This window comes from Dendronephthya gigantea, unplaced genomic scaffold (assembly GCF_004324835.1).
Source record: "Dendronephthya gigantea isolate DGI-Jeju-01 unplaced genomic scaffold, DenGig_1.0 000083F, whole genome shotgun sequence".
Classification (NCBI taxonomy): domain Eukaryota; kingdom Metazoa; phylum Cnidaria; class Anthozoa; order Malacalcyonacea; family Nephtheidae; genus Dendronephthya; species Dendronephthya gigantea.
The window spans coordinates 758,048-778,644 of record NW_021163093.1 but is presented as its reverse complement, the minus strand read 5'-3'; the positions used below and the strand labels follow the sequence as shown (position 1 = coordinate 778,644).

The following is a 20,597-nucleotide window of genomic DNA, read 5'->3' as shown; positions in this document are numbered from 1 at the left end:
AAGCGGACGGTAATGGGTGAAACACCTTTAGGTTTGGCAAGTGAAAAGTTCGACGTCTGAAACAGTCTGAAGTTATCCCCATCAGTACTATACAAAGTTTGCATTGCTGCAGAAGAATAGGCCCTGTGTCGTAGATTATTGATAGTTTTTAAGGAAGTGTACCAAACACGAAAGTCAATCACTGTTCGATATTGTGGCCTTTGTGCCAGGATCGACTTATAGTGAAAATAAAATATATGATGCATCATTTATGTCATTTCAGTCAGGCAACTTGAAGACGATACGAAAACTCAGCCACTAACGCGAGACTATTGTTTATGACACGCAATGGCGGTGTTCTATTTTTTATATTGGATTAAATAATTGCAGTTCAGGGGCCGGGTTTTTTTTTCGAAAGGCGTTTAGCTTAACCGGTGGATATAAGTAACACTGCCATACATGTGCATTTATGTGCCAATATGTACTTGCATTGAGAGTAAAGCTATTTACATCGAAATATCAGTTCAACTGGCTCAGTTCAATGTTCAATAAATAGATAAATTCGTTTTTTATTTTGTTTATCTACCGCCGGTCTAAGCTAAACACGCATTTCAAACAACCGGGGCCCTGCCTTTAATATAATCATTATATAAGTATAATACGTGGTTCTGAACTTCTGATTTCAATCATTTCATGCATAATAACTAGGATAATTTGTTGTAACTAGCCTGTACAAGCCTGCTAGACAAATTTGATATAGCTACATATGTTTAAAAGATTTATACACTCGTCAGGTTTCGATATATTGGGCACTTCAAATTTTTATAACGTTGACGGAAACCGAACAAACTTAAATTCGTATCATTGCGTTGGACGAAGGAGAACGCTTCCTAGCCGTGTCATATCGAGATTTGCGATGTCAGATTTGCCTCGTTCTGACGTGTCGTCATAGTAACTGGAGACTATGTGCTCGCTCTATTTTGACATTTTATTGTTAATTAAAGCATATGAGCCATCACTGTTGTCAAATTACTCATTTTGCGGGTAACCTTTCAATCACGTACGATGTGACGTTATAATGTTAACATTTTTGTTAATGATCGGTAACCGAAATCAACACATTCCGAACGCACATCACTAATCTGTGATTACTGCTAGTATACTTTTAGTAAGGTATATATTACTAGGAAAAAAGACATTGAACACTTGTTTTCACATACGGGCAATGAGATGCTTGTCGAACATTGACGGCAACTGGGTCACACCAAACAGAATAGTGTATTTGTATCTAAAATTAGATCCTGCGGACGTGCTGCTACTAGGTAACCATATGCTTCTCCCACACGTGTTTTGTATTGACTGAAAGACTATTAGTTTCCGTTCAAACCACACCTCACAAGTGGCGGCATATATTTCGAGTGTTACTTAATTAGCATATGCAACACGATATGGTACAACGTGATCAGTGTAAACACACAAATGTAAACAGAAGTTAAATTTTCATTTTGAACTGCTATACTGCGAAACGTTATGTACAGGTGACTTTTTGCGTCGAATGTCATATTAAAGTAATATATGAGATGATATTCATGATAGTACTCCTCAGGTAAACGAATTGATCATTAATTTTATTATCTATTAGTGAAATTACATTCGACGAGAGCAAGGTTTGACGTATAAACAAGGTCAACTATCGTTTTTGGCCAGAAAAGGGTTTATAAGGAATGATTAATTTTTTAAAGTTTACATATGAACAAATTAATCTTAAGCACAAGTTGAACTGATATCAAAGAATTACAGAAAATATTTTTCTACAACAAATCATGTGCGAAATTATAATTTGAACAACTAGACACGGGTCTGCTTTGAGTTAGGGGCAGTCTACATGAGCCTGGTTACCCGAGATTGAACGAAGCGTGAGATGATTTTGAGCTATTAAACTGAGCAGTTAACAAGATCCTGGCAGTCGTATAATCACCAAAAAATAGCATGTGCTAGTTGTGTGTCAAGACTTATTTCAATACCTCAATGTTGTCAGTTTCACGCTTTGTTGAATCTCGGGTAACTGGGCTCATGTAAACAGCCCCTTAATTTGATCTTTTCGGCATTTAACTTGAACATCCTGCATGATGAAATATAGGGTCGTTTATATAAAAAATGAATTTTTAGGGTATCTTCAAACAGGGAAGGCATAGTACTTAATAATTCGTAATTAAGACATGCATGTATACTAACTACGAAAGCAACACGTAAGTTTACGTGTCTATAGCATTGTGTTAAGCATATATTCATATAACAAAACGAAAGAACAGCGACTGGCTGTTTCTTGGCTACTGCCTAACTGCCGCTAAATGGAAATTTGACATCAAATGTGTTTAACTTTGTCGCTAAATAATCAGACATTCAAAGTGTCAACTGCAAGGTTATTTGTAATTGCAAATCAAGGCTTTGTTAAGTGAGTGTTGAAGCAGGATGTTTTCCATCTGCACGTAGCGTTCGTTTGCGTGGCGCTCGCGCGTGTTACACGATCAGATAACGAGAATCAGATTATTATTTTGAAAGCGTTAGCAAGCTAAGATTTTTTACTAAAATGTAGTCTGCTAAAGCCTGAATGTCATGCGAATTTTATTTCATATAACGGTAGCCTCAACTTGAAATATTTATTTTAAAGATGCTAAAAGCGAATGAGATTTGGACAGAGTTTTGTGAAACTGACTATGCAGGGATCACCTACGATATATTATATGCTATAATGACGTATTTTTTTGAATTGCTGCTAAAACGCCAATTGACAGTCGTTTTTCCAGCTGGAGACTTTGCATTGTAGGAAGGGATACTCTAAAAATGTTGTACCATACATGCAACTGTGCAGCCTTATTTCGATTACATGTAGCGCGTTATGGTAAAATTCATAATTGTGAAATTGGCCTGAAGGACAGGTTACAAAAATATCAAAATCAAGTCGCAAGAGTAATGGAACTGACAACCTCTGGAAGTAAGACAAAATTACAAAAGACCTTTTTTTATCTATAAGATTTTAAATGGCCACACCGCCTGCACCCAACCTTAAAAAAATTCATCTGAAGTATGAAAGAGATATTATATGTACGAAACAGGGAAACTGATCAAGCACCATGCATGCCGAAAAAATAATTTAGTAAAAGGTGCTTCAATTATAGTGCAGCCCTACATTAGAACAATCTTTCCCATGAGGCAAAAATTGCTGAATCTGTCATTTCCTTCAAATCGATTTTAAGGCCCTGTTTAGATGATGCCGGAAGAATTTGAAAACGCAAAAATATTTATCCGTTAAAATATTTATCCGCGTCCACATGTAAACACAAAAACGATCCGAGAACGCTAAAGTTATTTGATCCCGCAATACACCTGCATGTTTTCCACCCGCGTGTCACAGGTGGGATATCGAAATGAAAGCAGAAATCTACCAAATCCAAAGTGAAAAATAAGCCATGAGGACTTGGACAGATGACAGCCCGAATTTCTAAATATTGTTGTTGAGTATCTATTAAATGCATGTCGTGTATAAGAAATTGTGTATAACCATACTCAAACATTTTAGACACGTTCTCTCGTAAAATACTTCTGCAAATGCTAAAAGAATTGGCGAGGATTTTACTCAACATGAAAATAACCTAAATAAGACTTATTTGATGTTGATATAGCAATATAAAGTTGTGCTTAAATCACAAGACGTGAAACAAGCCTCATTAATATGGAAACGATTTGATGCCTGACGTCATCGTTTTCAATTTTATGCGGCAAAGCTGTCCACGCACGTATAAAACGCCGGATACGTGTGGACGGTACGCGTAACAGTGGGAATATTCTTGTGTTTTCAAATTCATCTGGCATCGTGTGGACAGGGCTAATATTCTTCCGTTTTCAGTGGGCGAAAACGCCGGATACGTGTGGACGGTACGCCTAACCGGCGGAATATTCGTGCGTTTTCAAATTCTTCCAGCATCGTGTGGAATGCAATAAAATTACCGACTAATAACATTACTTTAAATTTTTTTATTGTTTTCATTGGCAAACTTTAACAAACGAAGCACTATGTTTTAGTAAAAAAATGCCAATCTTGTCATTATAATAGATGTAACACGCGCGAGCGCCAATACAATGAAAACCCTATAGCTTGCAGAAGTACACGCTGTATAAAAACAAGCCTTAGTTTCACTCCTCGCTTATGGAATGGTTTTTTGTCTTGCCTAGCACGGACTATGAATAACTACTACCTTCCACTGAGTGAACTCTCTGGCCATCATTATGGAACACTCATTCCTCTATATAGCTAGATCTTGGACTAAACCGTCTGTAATTCTTTCTGGGGTGCATTTTTTCTCCACTTTTATTGCTGATCTGTCAAAAGTTCCTCTCAAGAATACTGGTTGAGGTGAGACACTGAATTTTCTACTGCTATATTCACTTGTTGTTTGTAATATACTGCCTAAATATACGAAAATTAAAAAGGAATTGTTCCTAATGGTCTGTAAACATGAATATGTTTTGTACAAATTTATGTAAATATTTAAAGTTAAACTTACTGGAAGTATTGTTTTTTATCATAGCATAGGTATTGCGTCTTTCATTACGATTTCTCTTTTCTTGCAAGAAGGCGTCGTGAAACTATAAGAAATAAGAAACAGCGTTCGCAATTGACCATAACAAAAAAGATGGCGGATGTACATTTTACCAGAATGCATTGCGGTCGGAAATCGTTTAAAAAAGCGAACCGACATCTTTTAAAGGACAGGCATGAAACAGGAAGTTATTTTCTTCGCTGTGTTAAAATTTCACGTCATTAGGAGTTTTTCTTGCCATCTTTTTTCAGTCAATCATTCTTAAAGCCAGAAATGCATTCTGGTAAAATGTGCATGCCGCCATCTTTTTCGTTACGGTCAATTTAGAAGGAGCAGGCGAAATATTTCGCCATTTGCTTAAAAGTTGGACTGCCCATGGTTTTTGAGAAATTTCGTACCTTCAAAATTACGGTCCAACGAGTTTCGAGAGATTGCGCAGGCAAAAGAAGCGAATTTAACACGAAAATGACGCGAAAATACTACAGGTATTCATAGTCACAGTTAAAGCTCCATAATATCTAAACAACATCGCATTTTTAAGACAGCGAGACAGTTTAGCTAGTGAAGTCACAACTAGCACTAAGAGGTGATTACCTTTGTATTTAAAAGCACATGGGAAGCAAATATCATCATTCCTTGTAGCGAGTTAAATATTGCGAATAAATATTTAAACACAACTGTATCTCGATTGAATACCAGCAATCCAAACACCCAGGTTAGTCCAAGTATTGGAAGAAGCACAGCGGAACCTTTCAAGCCGATTTTTGCTTTTCTTAACACGGTATCAGCTTCACTACGGATTGTGCTCACTTCGCTGGATGACAAAGCTTTTCGTAAAGCCAGAAAAAAGATAACGATGTTGATCTGAAATTGTAAACATTTTATTATTATACATATCCAAGGTATAACCTCGAAATCAATGATTTTCATGCACCAAAAAAGGAGACACATGCAGGACATTTCTTCCTGTAATGTTGGATCGATTGCGTTTTTAACAAAGTTTGCCAGGTGCGATTATAAGTGAAACCTTGATCATGTGTTATACGAAGTAACTTCCACTTGTCCTGATATCCGGGAAACCGAAGCTACATTGATATGTAGTTATGAAAGAGCTGGAATTGAACACATTAAGGCCTTTCGTGACAATAAATTCCAATTTGGAAAAAAAAGTTTAGTGCATGTATCATTTCACTTTTGGATAATTTTTTCTACTTTTCGGGCATTTTTCTTACTTTTTACCACAAAAGATGATATTCTTTTAAAGTTTGTGCTTGTGCGTTTCGACACGGTCCAGTAAATACCGACAGGTTTCGAACATGGGTCCGGCAAATGGCAAATATCCGCCGAATTGGGAAACTTTACATTTCCGTAAACGGAATTTTATAATCAAAGCAATATGAAAATAATTTTTTGCATTCTACAGATCATTTAAATAATATATACTTTACCAGCAATATCAGCCCCATCGTGCCCACAAAAATCCAAAAAAGCACACCGCCAACCGGGCACCAACATGAGTGGTCTGAGATAAAGTCAAATGGTTGATATACCACAACTAACAGTACGACAATGGTCAATGGAAATCCTACATAAGATTCAAAGACAGCATTTCAGTAAAGACGTTCTTCGAAGAGAGCGTAAATTAAAAGCAGGTGAAGCCTGTATGCACTGGGAAGGCAGACTGCTGAAAATTCCGAATTGCGTATTCGCGTACACACGTCCGAAAAGCCTAGGTTGAATCGTGTCCGTAGTGATTAGCAAATTGAATCGTATCCATAGTGATTAGCAAACAAAATCTTACGTTGGAAAATAATACGAAGGGCTGCTTCAGGCAGGGACAAGTGTGAAGTAAGCTTTAGTTTTGATTTGAAGCATCGTTCTCTTTGGTAGTTATTTTCAATACTATTATCTTATTATTATTATAACACTAACTATCAAACAAAATTTTCCGCATCCTGTAAAGTTTGATAGCTGCACTCACCCCAACCAATAGCATAGAATGTCTTCATATATTTGCCTCCCAAGCTCAAACCGGCATAAACATTAACCAGTTGTAAATAAATTACTATCCCTTCGCATAACATCCATCCAAATAAAGCGAGCACCGAAAGATATAACAAGATTGAAACGGTTATGCAAAATAACTGAAAGAAAAAGAAAAATCAATGATGAAGGTAAATAGATGAATAAGTTTCGAAACAAAGACAAAAGACTTCTCGACGTTTCGACCTGAGGCCCTTCGTCAGGAGAGTTAGTAGGACTAACTCTACTAACTCTCCTGACGAAGGCCCTCGGGTCGAAACGTCGAGAATTTTATTGTCTATTTTAGGTGTTGTTATACAACATTTGATGCTAAGTTAAATAGATAAATAGTTTTATGGGAAGATGAAGGCAAAAAGAAAATTAATTGGTGTTAAAAGAATTTGCAGTTAAAGGTATCCAAACCTCTTCATCACGTCCAGGTCCTGCAAGGATAGCAAGGACATTTGTCATTCCAATGGCAACGCAGAGATTCATGAGAACTTTAGAAGGAACTTTGCTTTTGGCATTTCTGTGGATTCTTTTCCACTGCAACACGTGGGCTAATATCGTCAATATCACACCAGCCAATGATAGAACACAACCAACTGTTGTTATTTTCTCCAAAGCGCCCCGCTCAGCTTTACTTAACTTAGAAAAATGAATATATTGAATTACCTTTAGTGAATAAAGAAATTCCTATGCAATATATTACACTTTGTAGCTTTCAAATCTTACCAAACTTGTCTCCGAAATGTCCATATTAGCGAAAGCAGTGAGATGGTCACATTCACATAGTAAACGGTCACTATTTAACTCCCCTCTTTTGCATCCGTCGGATTTCCACTCATTCTCATTTAATTCCGGGTTCCAATACACGCAACGTTTTGGTTTGTCCTAAGCACGAAGAATCAATTTTTAGGATTCGCATTTTTTTATTCTGTGTTTATTAAATGCAGCTAATGTATAATTAATACTATAATAAAATTCCATGGAACAGGTGGAATAGTATACGTATAATTTAATTTTTTTAGGTGGAATGTATCGCATATTTTTATGACGTGAAGTTGGATCGTTGCATTCAACATTTAAGGTGAAACCGAAATCGTTGAATATTCCACAAAATGAAAACATTCTTACCATTACAAGAATGAAAAGATTCATTATATTTCTAAGCTTCATGCAGAATATCTACCGCACATACCAATCCTTTTCCGTCCCAGATGATACGAACAGGTTCTTTAAACGACATTTTTGGTTCAGGTCGGACGCTAGCAGTAATGATTTTGCTGTTTATTGTATGGTTACTGCCATCATAATCAATGTTTGTGAGGAATAAGTTCAGTGTCTTATACCACACGACAACTACCACAGCTCCGGAAGTGTTCCGAATTGCGTCCGGTGATAAAATGAACGATGTATTTGGGAAATTGAAAACCCTTTCCTGAGGTGGAAATTCTGAGGGCTTTTGGTATTTGACACGTATCTGAACGTTAGAATGATTGCGAAATATGGGCAAGGTACTTTTGTTGTTCTTTAATTTCTCCCCACATTGAAATCCATAATTTTGCAATGTTATCGCCAGATCACGGACCAAATTCCGGTTCTAACAGAGGAATAAAAGGAAGAATTTTTAAAAGAAAGTGAAGAGAAAATTCTAAAATGTAATGGACATCCTACAGAGCGTGGGAGATTTATGTTAACAAAGAAATGAATTAAACAATATTTTTTGGAGGATTTAGAAAGAAAGAAAGAAAGAAAGAAAGAAAGAAAGAAAGAAAGAAAGAAAGAAAGAAAGAAAGAAAGAAAGAAAGAAAGAAAGAAAGAAAGAGAGAAAGAAAGAAAGAAAGAAAGAAAGAAAGAAAGAAAGAAAGAAAGAAAGAAAGAAAGAAAGAAAGAAAGAAAGAAAGAAAAGTCTTGGTTAGGAAACGCAAAGATGGCAAGTAGAAATACGATGAACAATTCTAAGATTAGATGTAAAAACCGACAGGGGGTAGGAAAGGTGCGTCTTGCGAGAAGCACAATATAGTAAAGTGAGTAAAAGTAAATGGCCTTGTTCTTCTGTGTGTGCCACATAAATCAGTGCAATTATTTTCATGGGACAAACCTAAGAACTGGACCGAGAATTTTGCTAGTCTTTATGAGTGAACAAAGAAAACTTGTCACATAATGTGAGCACTTGTATGTGGTTGGCCAGCGTACTATAGTATTTTGAAATGGCGCACTCACATTGTCCGCTGCACGATTCTTCGCTGAATGCAAACTAAATTCTCAAAGTAAACTCGTTGGCACGTTATCACGAGCAAAACAAGAAGAATGAGAAGAAAAGCGTGCGTACTTTTGCGGCAGGAAAAGCGATAAGAAATGGAGGAAAATGGAAAATATGAGAACTCACCGTCATATTTCTCCACGATTTTCTGTTTCTATCATCCAATATATTATTTGCGGGACCCAATATGTTAAAGCAATCATCAGAAATATTTAAATTAACAATTTTCTGGATTATTTTAACGGTGCCATAAAGATATTCGGAACGTAGCATTTCTTCCTTTTCATTTCCAGGATAACGTCCAGTAAGATTAGACAGTTCTTGGATGATATTTTGCGCGGATCTTTCTCGAGCAGTTGCATTCTTTTTATATAATTCATCGACCTAAAAGTTGAATAATTAACTTCTTATGGGCGGAAAAACTTTTGTGCTGATTGATGATTGATCAGTCCAACGTGGCATTACTGCACAATTATTGGGATTTATAGTATGAACGTCCATAATTCTAATTTACCTCCTTCATGAGTTTTCTAAACTTGTCTTTCTTGCTGAAGTTCACTTTACCAGAAACCAAGACTAAAGAAACGAACCTGTTTTTTCGTTGGGGAATTAAGACTAGTAGAATATGAAAAAATTAATAAATTAATAAAATAACATTGAAATAAATAAAATAAATTAAATAAAGTTAATTTTTGTATCTACTTCTCGTTCGGTTTAAAAACTTGCACGATGAGTGGAGCGTATCATTTGTTCATCTACGCATTCGTGTTTTTCTAGGAATCCTTCGCGGAATGCTTTTTTTTCAATTTTCAACAGAAAAAATGGCATTTCCGAGTATGAAGTGTATTATCAAATCATAGATTTAAAATGGATTGTAATTCATGTGGTATATGTTATGCTCTTAAATTTTTCATTATCTGCATTTCTCATATTTGCACTTTCAGGTTGGATCGGCGTGGCAAATATTGCATAGTCTATTTTGTTCATTTTCCCACGCATTATCTATCTTTTTTTACGCTTGTCACGCCTGACGAAAGGTTAACAGTTTGTGTTGTGTGTAATTTGCACACCCGAAACATCTTTAGTAATTGATTAAAGTTGTGTATATTATTCTATTTTTGCAATAAACATACATGTATCTTTACAAATCAAACACTTTGTTACAGGTACAAGTGTATCGCCCAGCAGCGTTGCTGCACTTGGCTCGAGGATGATACCTGTGAGTTTTCAAGGCACATTCATTCTCGTTTTACATTGAATACAAATTCCAAGATATTCGGTAAACAACATGCCATGAAAGCACGTATGCTAACGCAACCATACCTTCACAAATGGTACCATTTCCTTTTAATCCTCTGTTGCAAGTACAGCTGTATGATCCAATAGTATTGTTGCAAGTGGCTTGAGAATGACATCTGTGAGTTTTCAAGGAACATTCATCCATGTCTAAGAATACAGACTCACAAGCATTTGATATTCAGCAATGCATTAACAAAACGCTAATGCTAACGTAACCATACCTTCACAAACGGTCCCATTTCCTTTGAGTCCTTTATTACAAGTACAAGTATATGATCCATTGGTATTGTTGCACGAGGCATGAGGATGACATTGGTGAGTTTTCAAAGTACATTCATCACGGTCTTTAGTAAAAATATTTAGTACTCAGCATGTAATTAAAAATAACGACCCCGATTTTCTACTCTATGACTTATTGTACCTTTACAAATGGTCCCATTTCCTTCAAATCCTTCATTACAAGAACAAGTATATGATCCAAGAGTATTGTTACACGAGGCTCGAGAAGGACATTTGTGACTTTCCAATGTACATTCATCAGCGTCTATGGTTGATTCCAAAAATACAATATCCAGTAAAAAGTAAGCATAATAGCCATCATTCCTTACTGTCAGACTTATGATGCTTTTGAAAACATTCCTGTACTCCAAAATATTCGGTAAACAGCAAGTCATTAATACTTCACGTATGATGATAACGCAAACATACCTTCGCAAACGATCCCATTTCCAATAAATCCTCCATTACAAGTACAGTTGTATGATCCAATGGTATTGCTGCACGTAGCTTGAGAATGGCATGTGTGAGTTTTCAAGACACATTCATCCAAGTCTACATTATACATTCCAAAATATTCAGCACTCAGCATGTCAAAAATAAAAAGGGAAGGTTACCACGTCCATACCTTTGCAAACGATCCCATTTCCAATAAATCCTTTATTACAAGAACAGGTGTATGATCCAATGGAATTGTTGCACGAGGCTTGAGGATGACATTTGTGAGTTTTCAGAGTACATTCATCACTGTCTATATAGTTGATTCCATAAAGTATTATTTATAACCCGGCATGCAAGTAAATAAGTTACCCTGATTTCCTACTCTCAGACTTATTGTACCTTGGCAAAAGGTCCCATTTCCTGAAAACCCTCCATTACAAGAACAGGTGTATGATCCAATAGTATTCTTGCACGAGGCTTGCAAATGACAACTGCGAGTTTCGAAGGAACATTCATCCTCGTCTAGCATGAATATACACATATTCCAAAATATTTCGTAATAGGCGTGTCATTAACAAAGAACATTTGCTAGTATACATAGCCACACGTTCACAAACGGTCCCATTTCCTATAAACCCTAGAGCACGTACGCATCTGCTAACGCAACCATACCTTGGCAAACGGTCCCATTTCCGTTAAATCCTCGATTACACGTACATGTGTATGTTCCAATAGAATTGCTGCACGTAGCGTGAGAATCACATATGTGAGTTTCCAAGGCACATTCATTCTCGTCTGCGTTATAGATTCCAAAATATTCAGTATTCAGCGTGACAAAAATAAAGCACGTATGCTACATTCATACCTTTGCAAATGGTCCCATTTCCAATAAATCCTTTGTTACAAGAGCAGGTGTATGATCCAATGGAATTGTTGCACAAGGCTTGTGGATGACACTTTTTCGTTTTCAAAGTGCATTCATCAATGTCTATAGTAGTTTTCAAAATAAAAATATTTATTACCTTGTGTGCAAATGAAACTTATGTGCACCTTTTTGCCACCGTTTTGTTTACGGTAGCCTTGCAAACGTTTTCATTTCCTGAAAACACCTCATTACAAGTACATGTGTATCATCCTATAGTATTGTGGCGGCTTTGTTCTGACATTGAAGATGCCAAAAAATTAGGTGTCCATACATTCTATACCTTTGCAAACGTTGCCATTTCCTATAAATCCTTCGTTACAAGTACATGTGTATGATCCAACAGCATCATTGTTGCACGTGGCTTGAGAATGACACCTGTGTGTTCCCAACAAACACTCATCAACGTCGTCTACTGCTGTTATAGTGTTAAAAAATTTGTAAAAGTTGGAAAAATTAGCTGAATTTTTGAAATAGAAAATCATATTATTATTCGTATTATTATTCATCAATGCAAATTAATCCATGAAAAAATTTAATCTAATCTTAAGCTTTCTAAATCTATGAGGAGATTTAAGATAAAAGGTATGTGAAGTGATTGAGATCTCCCTCCATGAGTTTAAGCTTAAGTGAGCTTTTGGAATACAGGCGTAAGTGGCTAAGCGGACTTGTCGAAATTGTAGTATATAAATTACGTAAATTGATTTGTGGATCCGTACAGAATATTCTCGTAATTTTGTAATGCTTTTTAACCCTTTGTGAATATTACCCTATAATATTTGTACCAAAGCTACGGCGAATTGATAGTCTAGCGACAAGGAATAATTTGTCTCTAAAAATATTTCTATAGGTATTGTATTCTGGCATTATATATACCGACTGGATTGATATTCATATATTCATAGTATAAATTAGTCAACAAAGTAGAACATACATATCTCGCAGATAGATGCCCTGGGGGATGCACATCGTTCGTCACTGAATCGTGTGTTCTGGAACATTTCTACACAATATTCATATCTTCTTTTATTATCTGGCTGATTTCTATTCCAATTGTAATAAAATGATGTTTTTCTATCGGGGTAACACCATTTCCCTTGGCACCTTGTTAATCCAATCCAAGCCCTTTCAACTCTGAATGTTTGCGCAAGAAATGTGTTAAGAGCACCACTGGTCACTCTGGCAAGCTGGCCACCCATTTTGTTACATTGCATATTCGCATAAGTCCAACTGAAACGTTTACTATTCGCGAAGTAACAAAATTTACCAAAATATTTCCCCGACGTCGGACATCCACTTCCACCTGGAAGAGAGACAACGTCAACTGAACGCGCTGTTACACTAAGCAGTTTCCCTTCCAACTTGCAAAGCAATCATAATTTTGAGGAATGCTTAATTTGTAAAGAGTGTTGCAGATCGTAAAAAATGTTCATATTTGACCACTATAGAAGCCTCGGGAGTAGAATTGCATTGTAATACGAGAGGTGTATGATGCAATAGTATTCTTGCACGAGGCTTGCAAATGACAACTGCGAGTTTTCAAGGAACATTCATCTTCGTCTAGCATGAATATACATATATTCTAAAATATTTCGTAATAGGCGTGTCATTAATAAAGAACATTTGCTACATAGCCAAACCTTCACAAACGGTCCCATTTCCTATAAACCCTTTATTACAAGAACAGGTGTATGATCCAATGGTATTGTTGCACGAGGCTCGAAAATGACATTTGTGACTTTCCAAAGTACATTCATCAGTGTCTATTGTTGATTCCAAAAAATATATATTGATTACAAGTAGGCAGATAAAATTAAGAGCGATAATTTCATACTCTCTGATGCAAACTGTTTTGCACTCCAAAATATTCGGTAAACAGCATGACATTAATGAAGTGCGTATGCTGAGGCAACCATACCTTCGCAAACGGTCCCATTTCCGTTAAATCCTCGATTACACGTACATGTGTATGTTCCAATAGTATTGCTGCACGTGGCGTGAGAATCACATCTGTGAGTTTCCAAGGCACATTCATTCTCGTCTGCGTTATACATTCCAAAATATTCAGTATTCAGCGTGACAAAAATAAAGCACGTATGCTACATTCATACCTTTGCAAATGGTCCCATTTCCAATAAATCCTTTATTACAAGAGCAGGTGTATGATCCAATGGAATTGTTGCACAAGGCTTGTGGATGACACTTTTTCGTTTTCAAAGTACATTCATCAATGTCTATAGTTGATTCCAAAATAAAAATATTTATTATCTAGTTTGCAAATGAAACTTATGTGCACTTATTTGCCACCGTTTTCTTTACGGCACCCTTGCAAACGTTTTCATTTCAATAAATCCTTCATTACAAGTACAGGTGTATCATCCTATAGTATTGACGCGGCTCTGTTCTGACATTGAAGATTCCAAAAATATTGTTTCAGCATGCAAATGAAAACGCCTTCATACATTCTATACCTTTGCAAACGGTCCCATCTCCTGTAAATCCTTCATTACAAGTACAGGTGTATGATCCAATGGTATTGTAGCATGAGGCTTGAGAATGACATTTGTGATTTCTCAGCGAACACTCATCTTTGTCTAAGTGATTGATATAGATTGAAACATAGTAAGGTTTACTATCGGCATTTACATAAACATGAACTCATGTTATGCAATAATTTTCTGTGTATTCGCAAACTTTTCCATCTCCTGATAATCCGTTATAACAAGTACAAGTATATATCATTCAATTGCATTGTTGCACAAAACAAAAAAATCACCACCCAGTATGCAAATATAATTCAGGGCCCTTATTTCTTACTATCTGACTTGTTGTACCTTTGCAAACGTTGCCATTTCCTGAAAATCCTTCATTACAAGTACAGGTGAATGATCCAATAGTATTCGTGCAAGAGGCTTGAGAATGACAACTGTGTGTTTCCAAACGACATTCATCATTATCTATGATCGTTGATTTCAAACAAATAATATTAATTGCACTTTTCATTAGCATGAAAAAATTAGTGAATGCTAATTGGTTGATAAACGCACAATCTGTTTATTAATGATTTACTGATGATTTTAATGAATAAACATGCAAAGTGGTGGTACGTTATTTGCATGCAAACTGGCCGCACTTAATTAATAAAGTTCGTATGCTAACGCAACAATACCTTCGCAAACGGTCCCATTTCCGTTAAATCCTCGATTACACGTACATGTGTATGTTCCAAAAGTATTGCTGCACGTCGCGTGAGAATCACATCTGTGAGTTTCCAAGGCACATTCATTCTCGTCTGCGTTATGCATTCCAAAATATTCAGTATTCAGCGTGACAAAAATAAAGCACGTATGCTACATTCATACCTTTGCAAATGGTCCCATTTCCAATAAATCCTTTGTTACAAGAGCAGGTGTATGATCCAATGGAATTGTTGCATGAGGCTTGAGGATGACACTTTTTCGTTTTCAAAGTACATTCATCAATGTCTATAGTAGATTCCAAAATAAAAATATTTACTACCTAGTTTGCAAATAAAACTTATGTGCACTAATTTCGTGAAAACCCTTCATGTACAAGTACAGTTGTATCATCCTATATTATAATATAACATTTATAGTACGCGCGTGCTGATTGGTCGAGAAGCATGTTTCTATAACTGTATAGAAACACGGGAATTTTCCCGCCGAACTTGACAAACGAAACGATGTAATGAGAATTTGTAATAGAATCGAATTATAATATTTGTACAAATTCTTTTTATCGAGTTATATTATAAAAGAAATAGAAAACGTTTTTCCTGTGTTTCTATACAGTTATAGAAACACTTGTGGGAGTTTGGGAGAACTCGAAATATCGGGGAAAAACTCGCCCTACGGGCTCGTTTTCCCACTGATTATTTCTCGTTCTCCCAAACTCCCACGCGTGTTTCTATAACTGTATAAAAACACGGAAAATGTTTTCTATTTCTTAAGTATTGTGGCGGCTCTGTTCTTAAATTGAAGATTCCAAAAAATATAACGTCAGCATGCAAATGAAAACGCCTCCATACATTCTATACCTTTGCAGACGGTCCCATTTCCTGTAAATCCGTCATTACAAGTACAGGTGTATGATCCAATGGCATTGTTGCACGAGGCTTTAAAATGACATTTGTGATTTTTCAGCGAACACTCATCTTTGTCTAAGTGATTGATATAGATTGAAACATAATAAGGTTTACTATCGGCATTTACATAAACATGAACACATGTTATGCAATAATTTTCTGCGCATTCGCAAACTTTTCCATCTCCTGATAATCCGTTATAACAAGTACAAGTATATATCATTCAATTGCATTGTTGCACAAAATAAAAAAATCACCACCCAGTATGCAAATATAATTCAGAGCCCTTTTTTCTTACTATCTGACTTGTTGTACCTTTGCAAACGTTACCATTTCCTGAAAATCCTTCATTACAAGTACAGGTGAATGATCCAATAGTATTGGTGCAAGAGGCTTGAGAATGACAGCTCTGTGTTTCCAAACGACATTCATCATTGTCTATGATCGTTGATTTCCAAAAAATTATATTAATTGCAATTTTCATTAGCGAGAATGAGAAATGAGAAAATGAGAATAAGAAAATTAGTGATGGTACGTTATTTGCATGCGAACAAGCCGCACTGAATGGAGGAACTACTAAAAGCCAAAAGAAGAAAATCCTTGCAAAAGCATGAAATAATGGATAAAAGTGTGACAAGACAGTATTTTGATAAGAAAGGATCATTCATGACGCTTGCCCTGAAATCATGTCCTAAAAGATCTGGATGAAGCGCTTCAAAACTTTTATCATAAAAAAATATTATCATGGTAGTGTTAAAATATATTTGCATTTTAGCATTTCAAAAAGCCCATGCTATCGTACCAGTACCATTAACTATACCTTTACAAATGTTTCCGCTCCCTGTAAACCCTTCTTTACAAGTACAGCTATATGATCCAATCGCATTGTTGCACAGCGCTTGATAATGACATCTGTGAGTTTCCAAAGCGCATTCATCCTTGTCTAAATTAGTAAAATGCAAAAAACATGGGTTCATTACCTAGGTAAATGTGACTAAGCATAAATGCACTTTTTATATAGGGGGTATAAAATCGTTCACCACTTAAGTAAATGTCTTCTCGGAACCCGTATCGTTAGGAAATTTTCTTGGTATGCGTGGATAGTTTGAGACCTTCGCACTGCTACTGTACACAAAAAGTGTGCGAAAATAGCGTTTTTGCGAATAAGAGACGTGTTTTTAGAAATGAATTCAAAAACGAAGTTTATGGACGACTGAAAATAAAGTATAAGACATTTACCAAGCGGAAACTCTTTTTAATACAACTTGAAGTGTAGTGTAATGTAATGTACCATTGCAAACGTTGCCATTTCCTATAAATCCTTCGTTACAAGTACATGTGTATGATCCAATGGTATTGTTGCACGTGGCTTGGGAATGACACCTGTGTGTTCCCAACAAACATTCATCAACGTCGTCTACTGCTGTTATAGTGTTAAAAATTTGTACCAGTTAGTACATTATCACGTTGGCAAAATTAGCTGAATTTTTTGAAATAGAAAATTATATTATTATTCGTATTATTATTCATCAATGCAAATTAATCCATGAAAAAATTTAATCTAATCTTAAGCTTTCTAAATCTATGAGGAGATTTAAGATAAAGGCTATATGAAGTGATTGAGATCTCCCTCCATGAGTTTGAGTGAGCTTAAGTGCACTTGTCGAAATTATAGTGTATAAATTACGTAAATTAATTTGTGGATTGCCGTACAGAATATTCTCGAAATTTTATAGTGCTTTTAACCCTTTGATAGTCGGGTGGAAAGGATTAATTTGTCCTAAAAATATTTCTATTGGTATTCTGCCATTAAAAGAGGGTGAGAAAAAAACCCAACACCTTTGAAATTCAAATTAGCTGCAATGTGTCTGTAATCGGCTGTAATGTGACAGAAGTTGCCTAAAATATCTCATGGGTATACGAAGCATATCAACTAAGTGAACCATTAATTAAAAAATGCATTCTAAGCCCTGTAATACAAAAGAAATTCGAATTAGTTCAATTGGTTTAAATACTTTCGCATTAATTAACCACGTCTTGTTGATTGTACACAATGGGAATTGTCAAATTCCAGCCATAAGTTCGCGGCTAATTTGAATTTCAAAGGTGTCAGGTTTTTTAACTCACCTTGTATATACCGACTGGATTGATGTATTCATAGTATAAATTAATAAATAAAGTAGAACATACGTATTTCGCAGATAGATGCCCTGGGGGATGCACATCGTTCGTCACTGAATCGTGTGTTCTGGAACATTTCTACACAATATTCATATCTTCTTTTATTATCTGGCTGATTCGTATCCCAATTGTAATAAAATGATGTTTTTCTATCGGGGTAACACCATTTCCCTCGGCACTTTGTTAATCCAATCCAAGCCCTTTCAACTCTGAATGTTTGCGCAAGAAATGTGTTAAGAGCACCACTGGTCACCCTGGCAAGCTGGCCACCCATTTTGGTACATTGTATATTCGCATAAGTCCAACTGAAACGTTTACTATTCGCGAAGTAACAAAATTTACCAAAATATTTTCCCAACATCGGACATCCACTTCCACCTGGAAGAGAGACAACGTCAACTGAAGGCGCTGTTGCACTAAGCACTTTCCCTTCCAACTTGCAAATCAACCACAATTTTGAGCGATGTTTCATTTGTAAAGAGTGTTCAAATGCTAAGAAAAGTTAGCAGATCGTACGAAATGTTCGTATTTGACTATAGAAGCCTCAAGAGTACAATTACATTGCACGTTGCAAGGAAAGTTGCCTAGGGTAACGGTAGTTGGCAGACACCTGCCCACCCAAGACTAGAAAATACAAAGGCTAAAAATACTGTTCATGCAAAGTACAGAATACTCAGGTTCAAATTCATTATAAATCGAGTGCGATCACTTTAGTTGTAGACTGATTATTGATTATTAAAAAGCGTCTAATTGGGACAGACATCTTTTTCGAAAATCTAAGTGCCTGTATATTGAAACGGTGCGTTGTTTGGTAAACAATTTATTTGATTAAAACAAGGTCAACTGAAGATCTTTTTTAAAAAGCATGTAAAATCCCTGTTTTTGTTAAAATGTACTTACGCGACTTTGCTTATGGTTGCGTTATATAGTTTGAATTTTTACTGCTAGCAGCTAGCTAAATGTATGACCTTGGCCGATTTTATTAGCCAAGTAATCCGAAGTTTCAACATTTACTGAAACAGATTGGGTGAAACAAGGTGGATTTTATTTAATTAAGGGGATTTTTGCTCTCTTGAACGCTTATAACCACTTCATTCATCATCAGTAAAATTAGACCAAATAACTGAATCTCAAAATACCAATACATGTACAAAATTGACACTCACTTCTCAGCATTATATAATATTGGGTTGAATAAAATTGCTGGATTTCAAGTTAATCCTCGGCAGGCAGCAGTAAAATATAATAGTGTATTTCATGATGGTGATGAAGTTGGAAAACGTGGCGATACTTGAGGGAAAGTAGTTGAAATCAAGTTCTAATTTTTTAATGTTCCAAGTGACAAACAAGTGGGGGGAGTTTCCATAGAGTTGGAAGAATAACGATAAAAACGATATAAGATTTGGGTAAATCAACACTCGCTACAACATTATAGCAAAACAATCCATTGGTTACTGGAAAACGGGAAAAATAAAAGTAAAAATAAGGTTACTGTTCAACTAAAAACTTATACCTGCTTCTGTGACGCTGTAGAACGCATGTGATATGATCAGGATTGGATATAGAACAAATAAGTTGTGTTTTGTTGCAGTCATTTTTCCACACTTCCGTCTTGGAGCTGCGTTTATTACTGAACCCACCGTTCAGTGCGATGTATTTCTGAAAATATTCCCGTTTTATTGGTGATATAGTTCTGTGTTTATTTTTGTAAATCAGTGTAGCTATATATTTCATATCATTCAAGATATTGTTGACATATGTAAACGAAACTGATGTCACACACGCACGTGGAGGTTCATTTAGCCCTCAAGGCTTCAACGATAAACGACAAGTGCCCTTTCGAAGTAAATGACTATGGCTAGTGTTAATACCAATAATCTGACTTTCAAGCGCGTTTGCAAACCAAATATAAGATTAAACGTGTCACCGGCCATTTGTATTGGCTTATTTTGTTACCAAGTATAGTAAAAAGTTCTGATTGTCAATTTTGATTGCCCTATTTTGTTACTAACTATAAGTTTACTATATTGCATGTCTTTCTGCCAACGTAGTAAAGGCTTATAATAGAATAAAATAAAATGCTTTGAAGTTAGAATCAATACTGACAAGCAATTTGAAAATATGATAAGAACTTAGCAACTTTTGGCATAAGTCCACGGAAAGAGATAGAAAAATACACTCATACGCTAAGGAATTAGACGATTCTATTAAAATGAAACGATGCGCGATTAAAGTCAATATAAGACTACTTGAAATATGACTCAGCCAATTCTGGCAATTCTCCATAGAAACTAGTAGATTAGGACTCGAGTAAAAATAAATAAATTCCTTGAATTCAAAGTCACCTTCTGAAAGCTACAATGAGCGTGAAAACATGTCAGATATAGCTCTGCTCACAAAATTTTTGACCATATAAGTCGCTATGAATTAAGACGACGCTTTCAATTAAAAAGTTGGCGATTTTCAGTAGTTTCGATTTCATAAAGGTCGCTAAGGGAGGACTTA

At 35.9% G+C, this 20,597-nt stretch overlaps 2 protein-coding genes across 2 annotated transcripts; both read right to left on the bottom strand.

Annotated features, from left to right (window-relative positions):
* Positions 1-4,283: 4,283 nt before the first annotated feature.
* LOC114533016 (adhesion G protein-coupled receptor E1-like) lies at positions 4,284-13,860 on the bottom strand. The gene is made up of 21 exons (XM_028554592.1): positions 13,725-13,860; positions 12,090-12,224; positions 11,750-11,872; positions 11,557-11,679; positions 11,284-11,406; positions 11,072-11,194; positions 10,876-10,998; positions 10,589-10,711; positions 10,389-10,511; positions 10,192-10,314; positions 10,002-10,085; positions 9,383-9,483; positions 8,995-9,252; positions 7,804-8,205; positions 7,338-7,496; positions 7,026-7,250; positions 6,562-6,724; positions 6,029-6,165; positions 5,175-5,444; positions 4,545-4,626; positions 4,284-4,447 (listed from the first exon to the last, which is right to left on the bottom strand). The coding sequence occupies exons 1-21, from the start codon at positions 13,858-13,860 to the stop codon at positions 4,284-4,286; spliced, it is 3,300 nt and encodes a 1,099-aa protein (XP_028410393.1).
* Positions 13,861-14,943: 1,083 nt separating this feature from the next.
* Positions 14,944-19,687, bottom strand: LOC114533015 (adhesion G protein-coupled receptor E2-like). Its single transcript, XM_028554591.1, has 8 exons — positions 19,606-19,687; positions 18,102-18,470; positions 17,203-17,334; positions 16,732-16,854; positions 16,227-16,349; positions 15,864-15,986; positions 15,169-15,291; positions 14,944-15,098 (listed from the first exon to the last, which is right to left on the bottom strand). Exons 1-8 carry the CDS (start codon positions 19,685-19,687, stop codon positions 14,944-14,946), a joined length of 1,230 nt encoding a protein of 409 aa, XP_028410392.1.
* Positions 19,688-20,597: the final 910 nt, after the last annotated feature.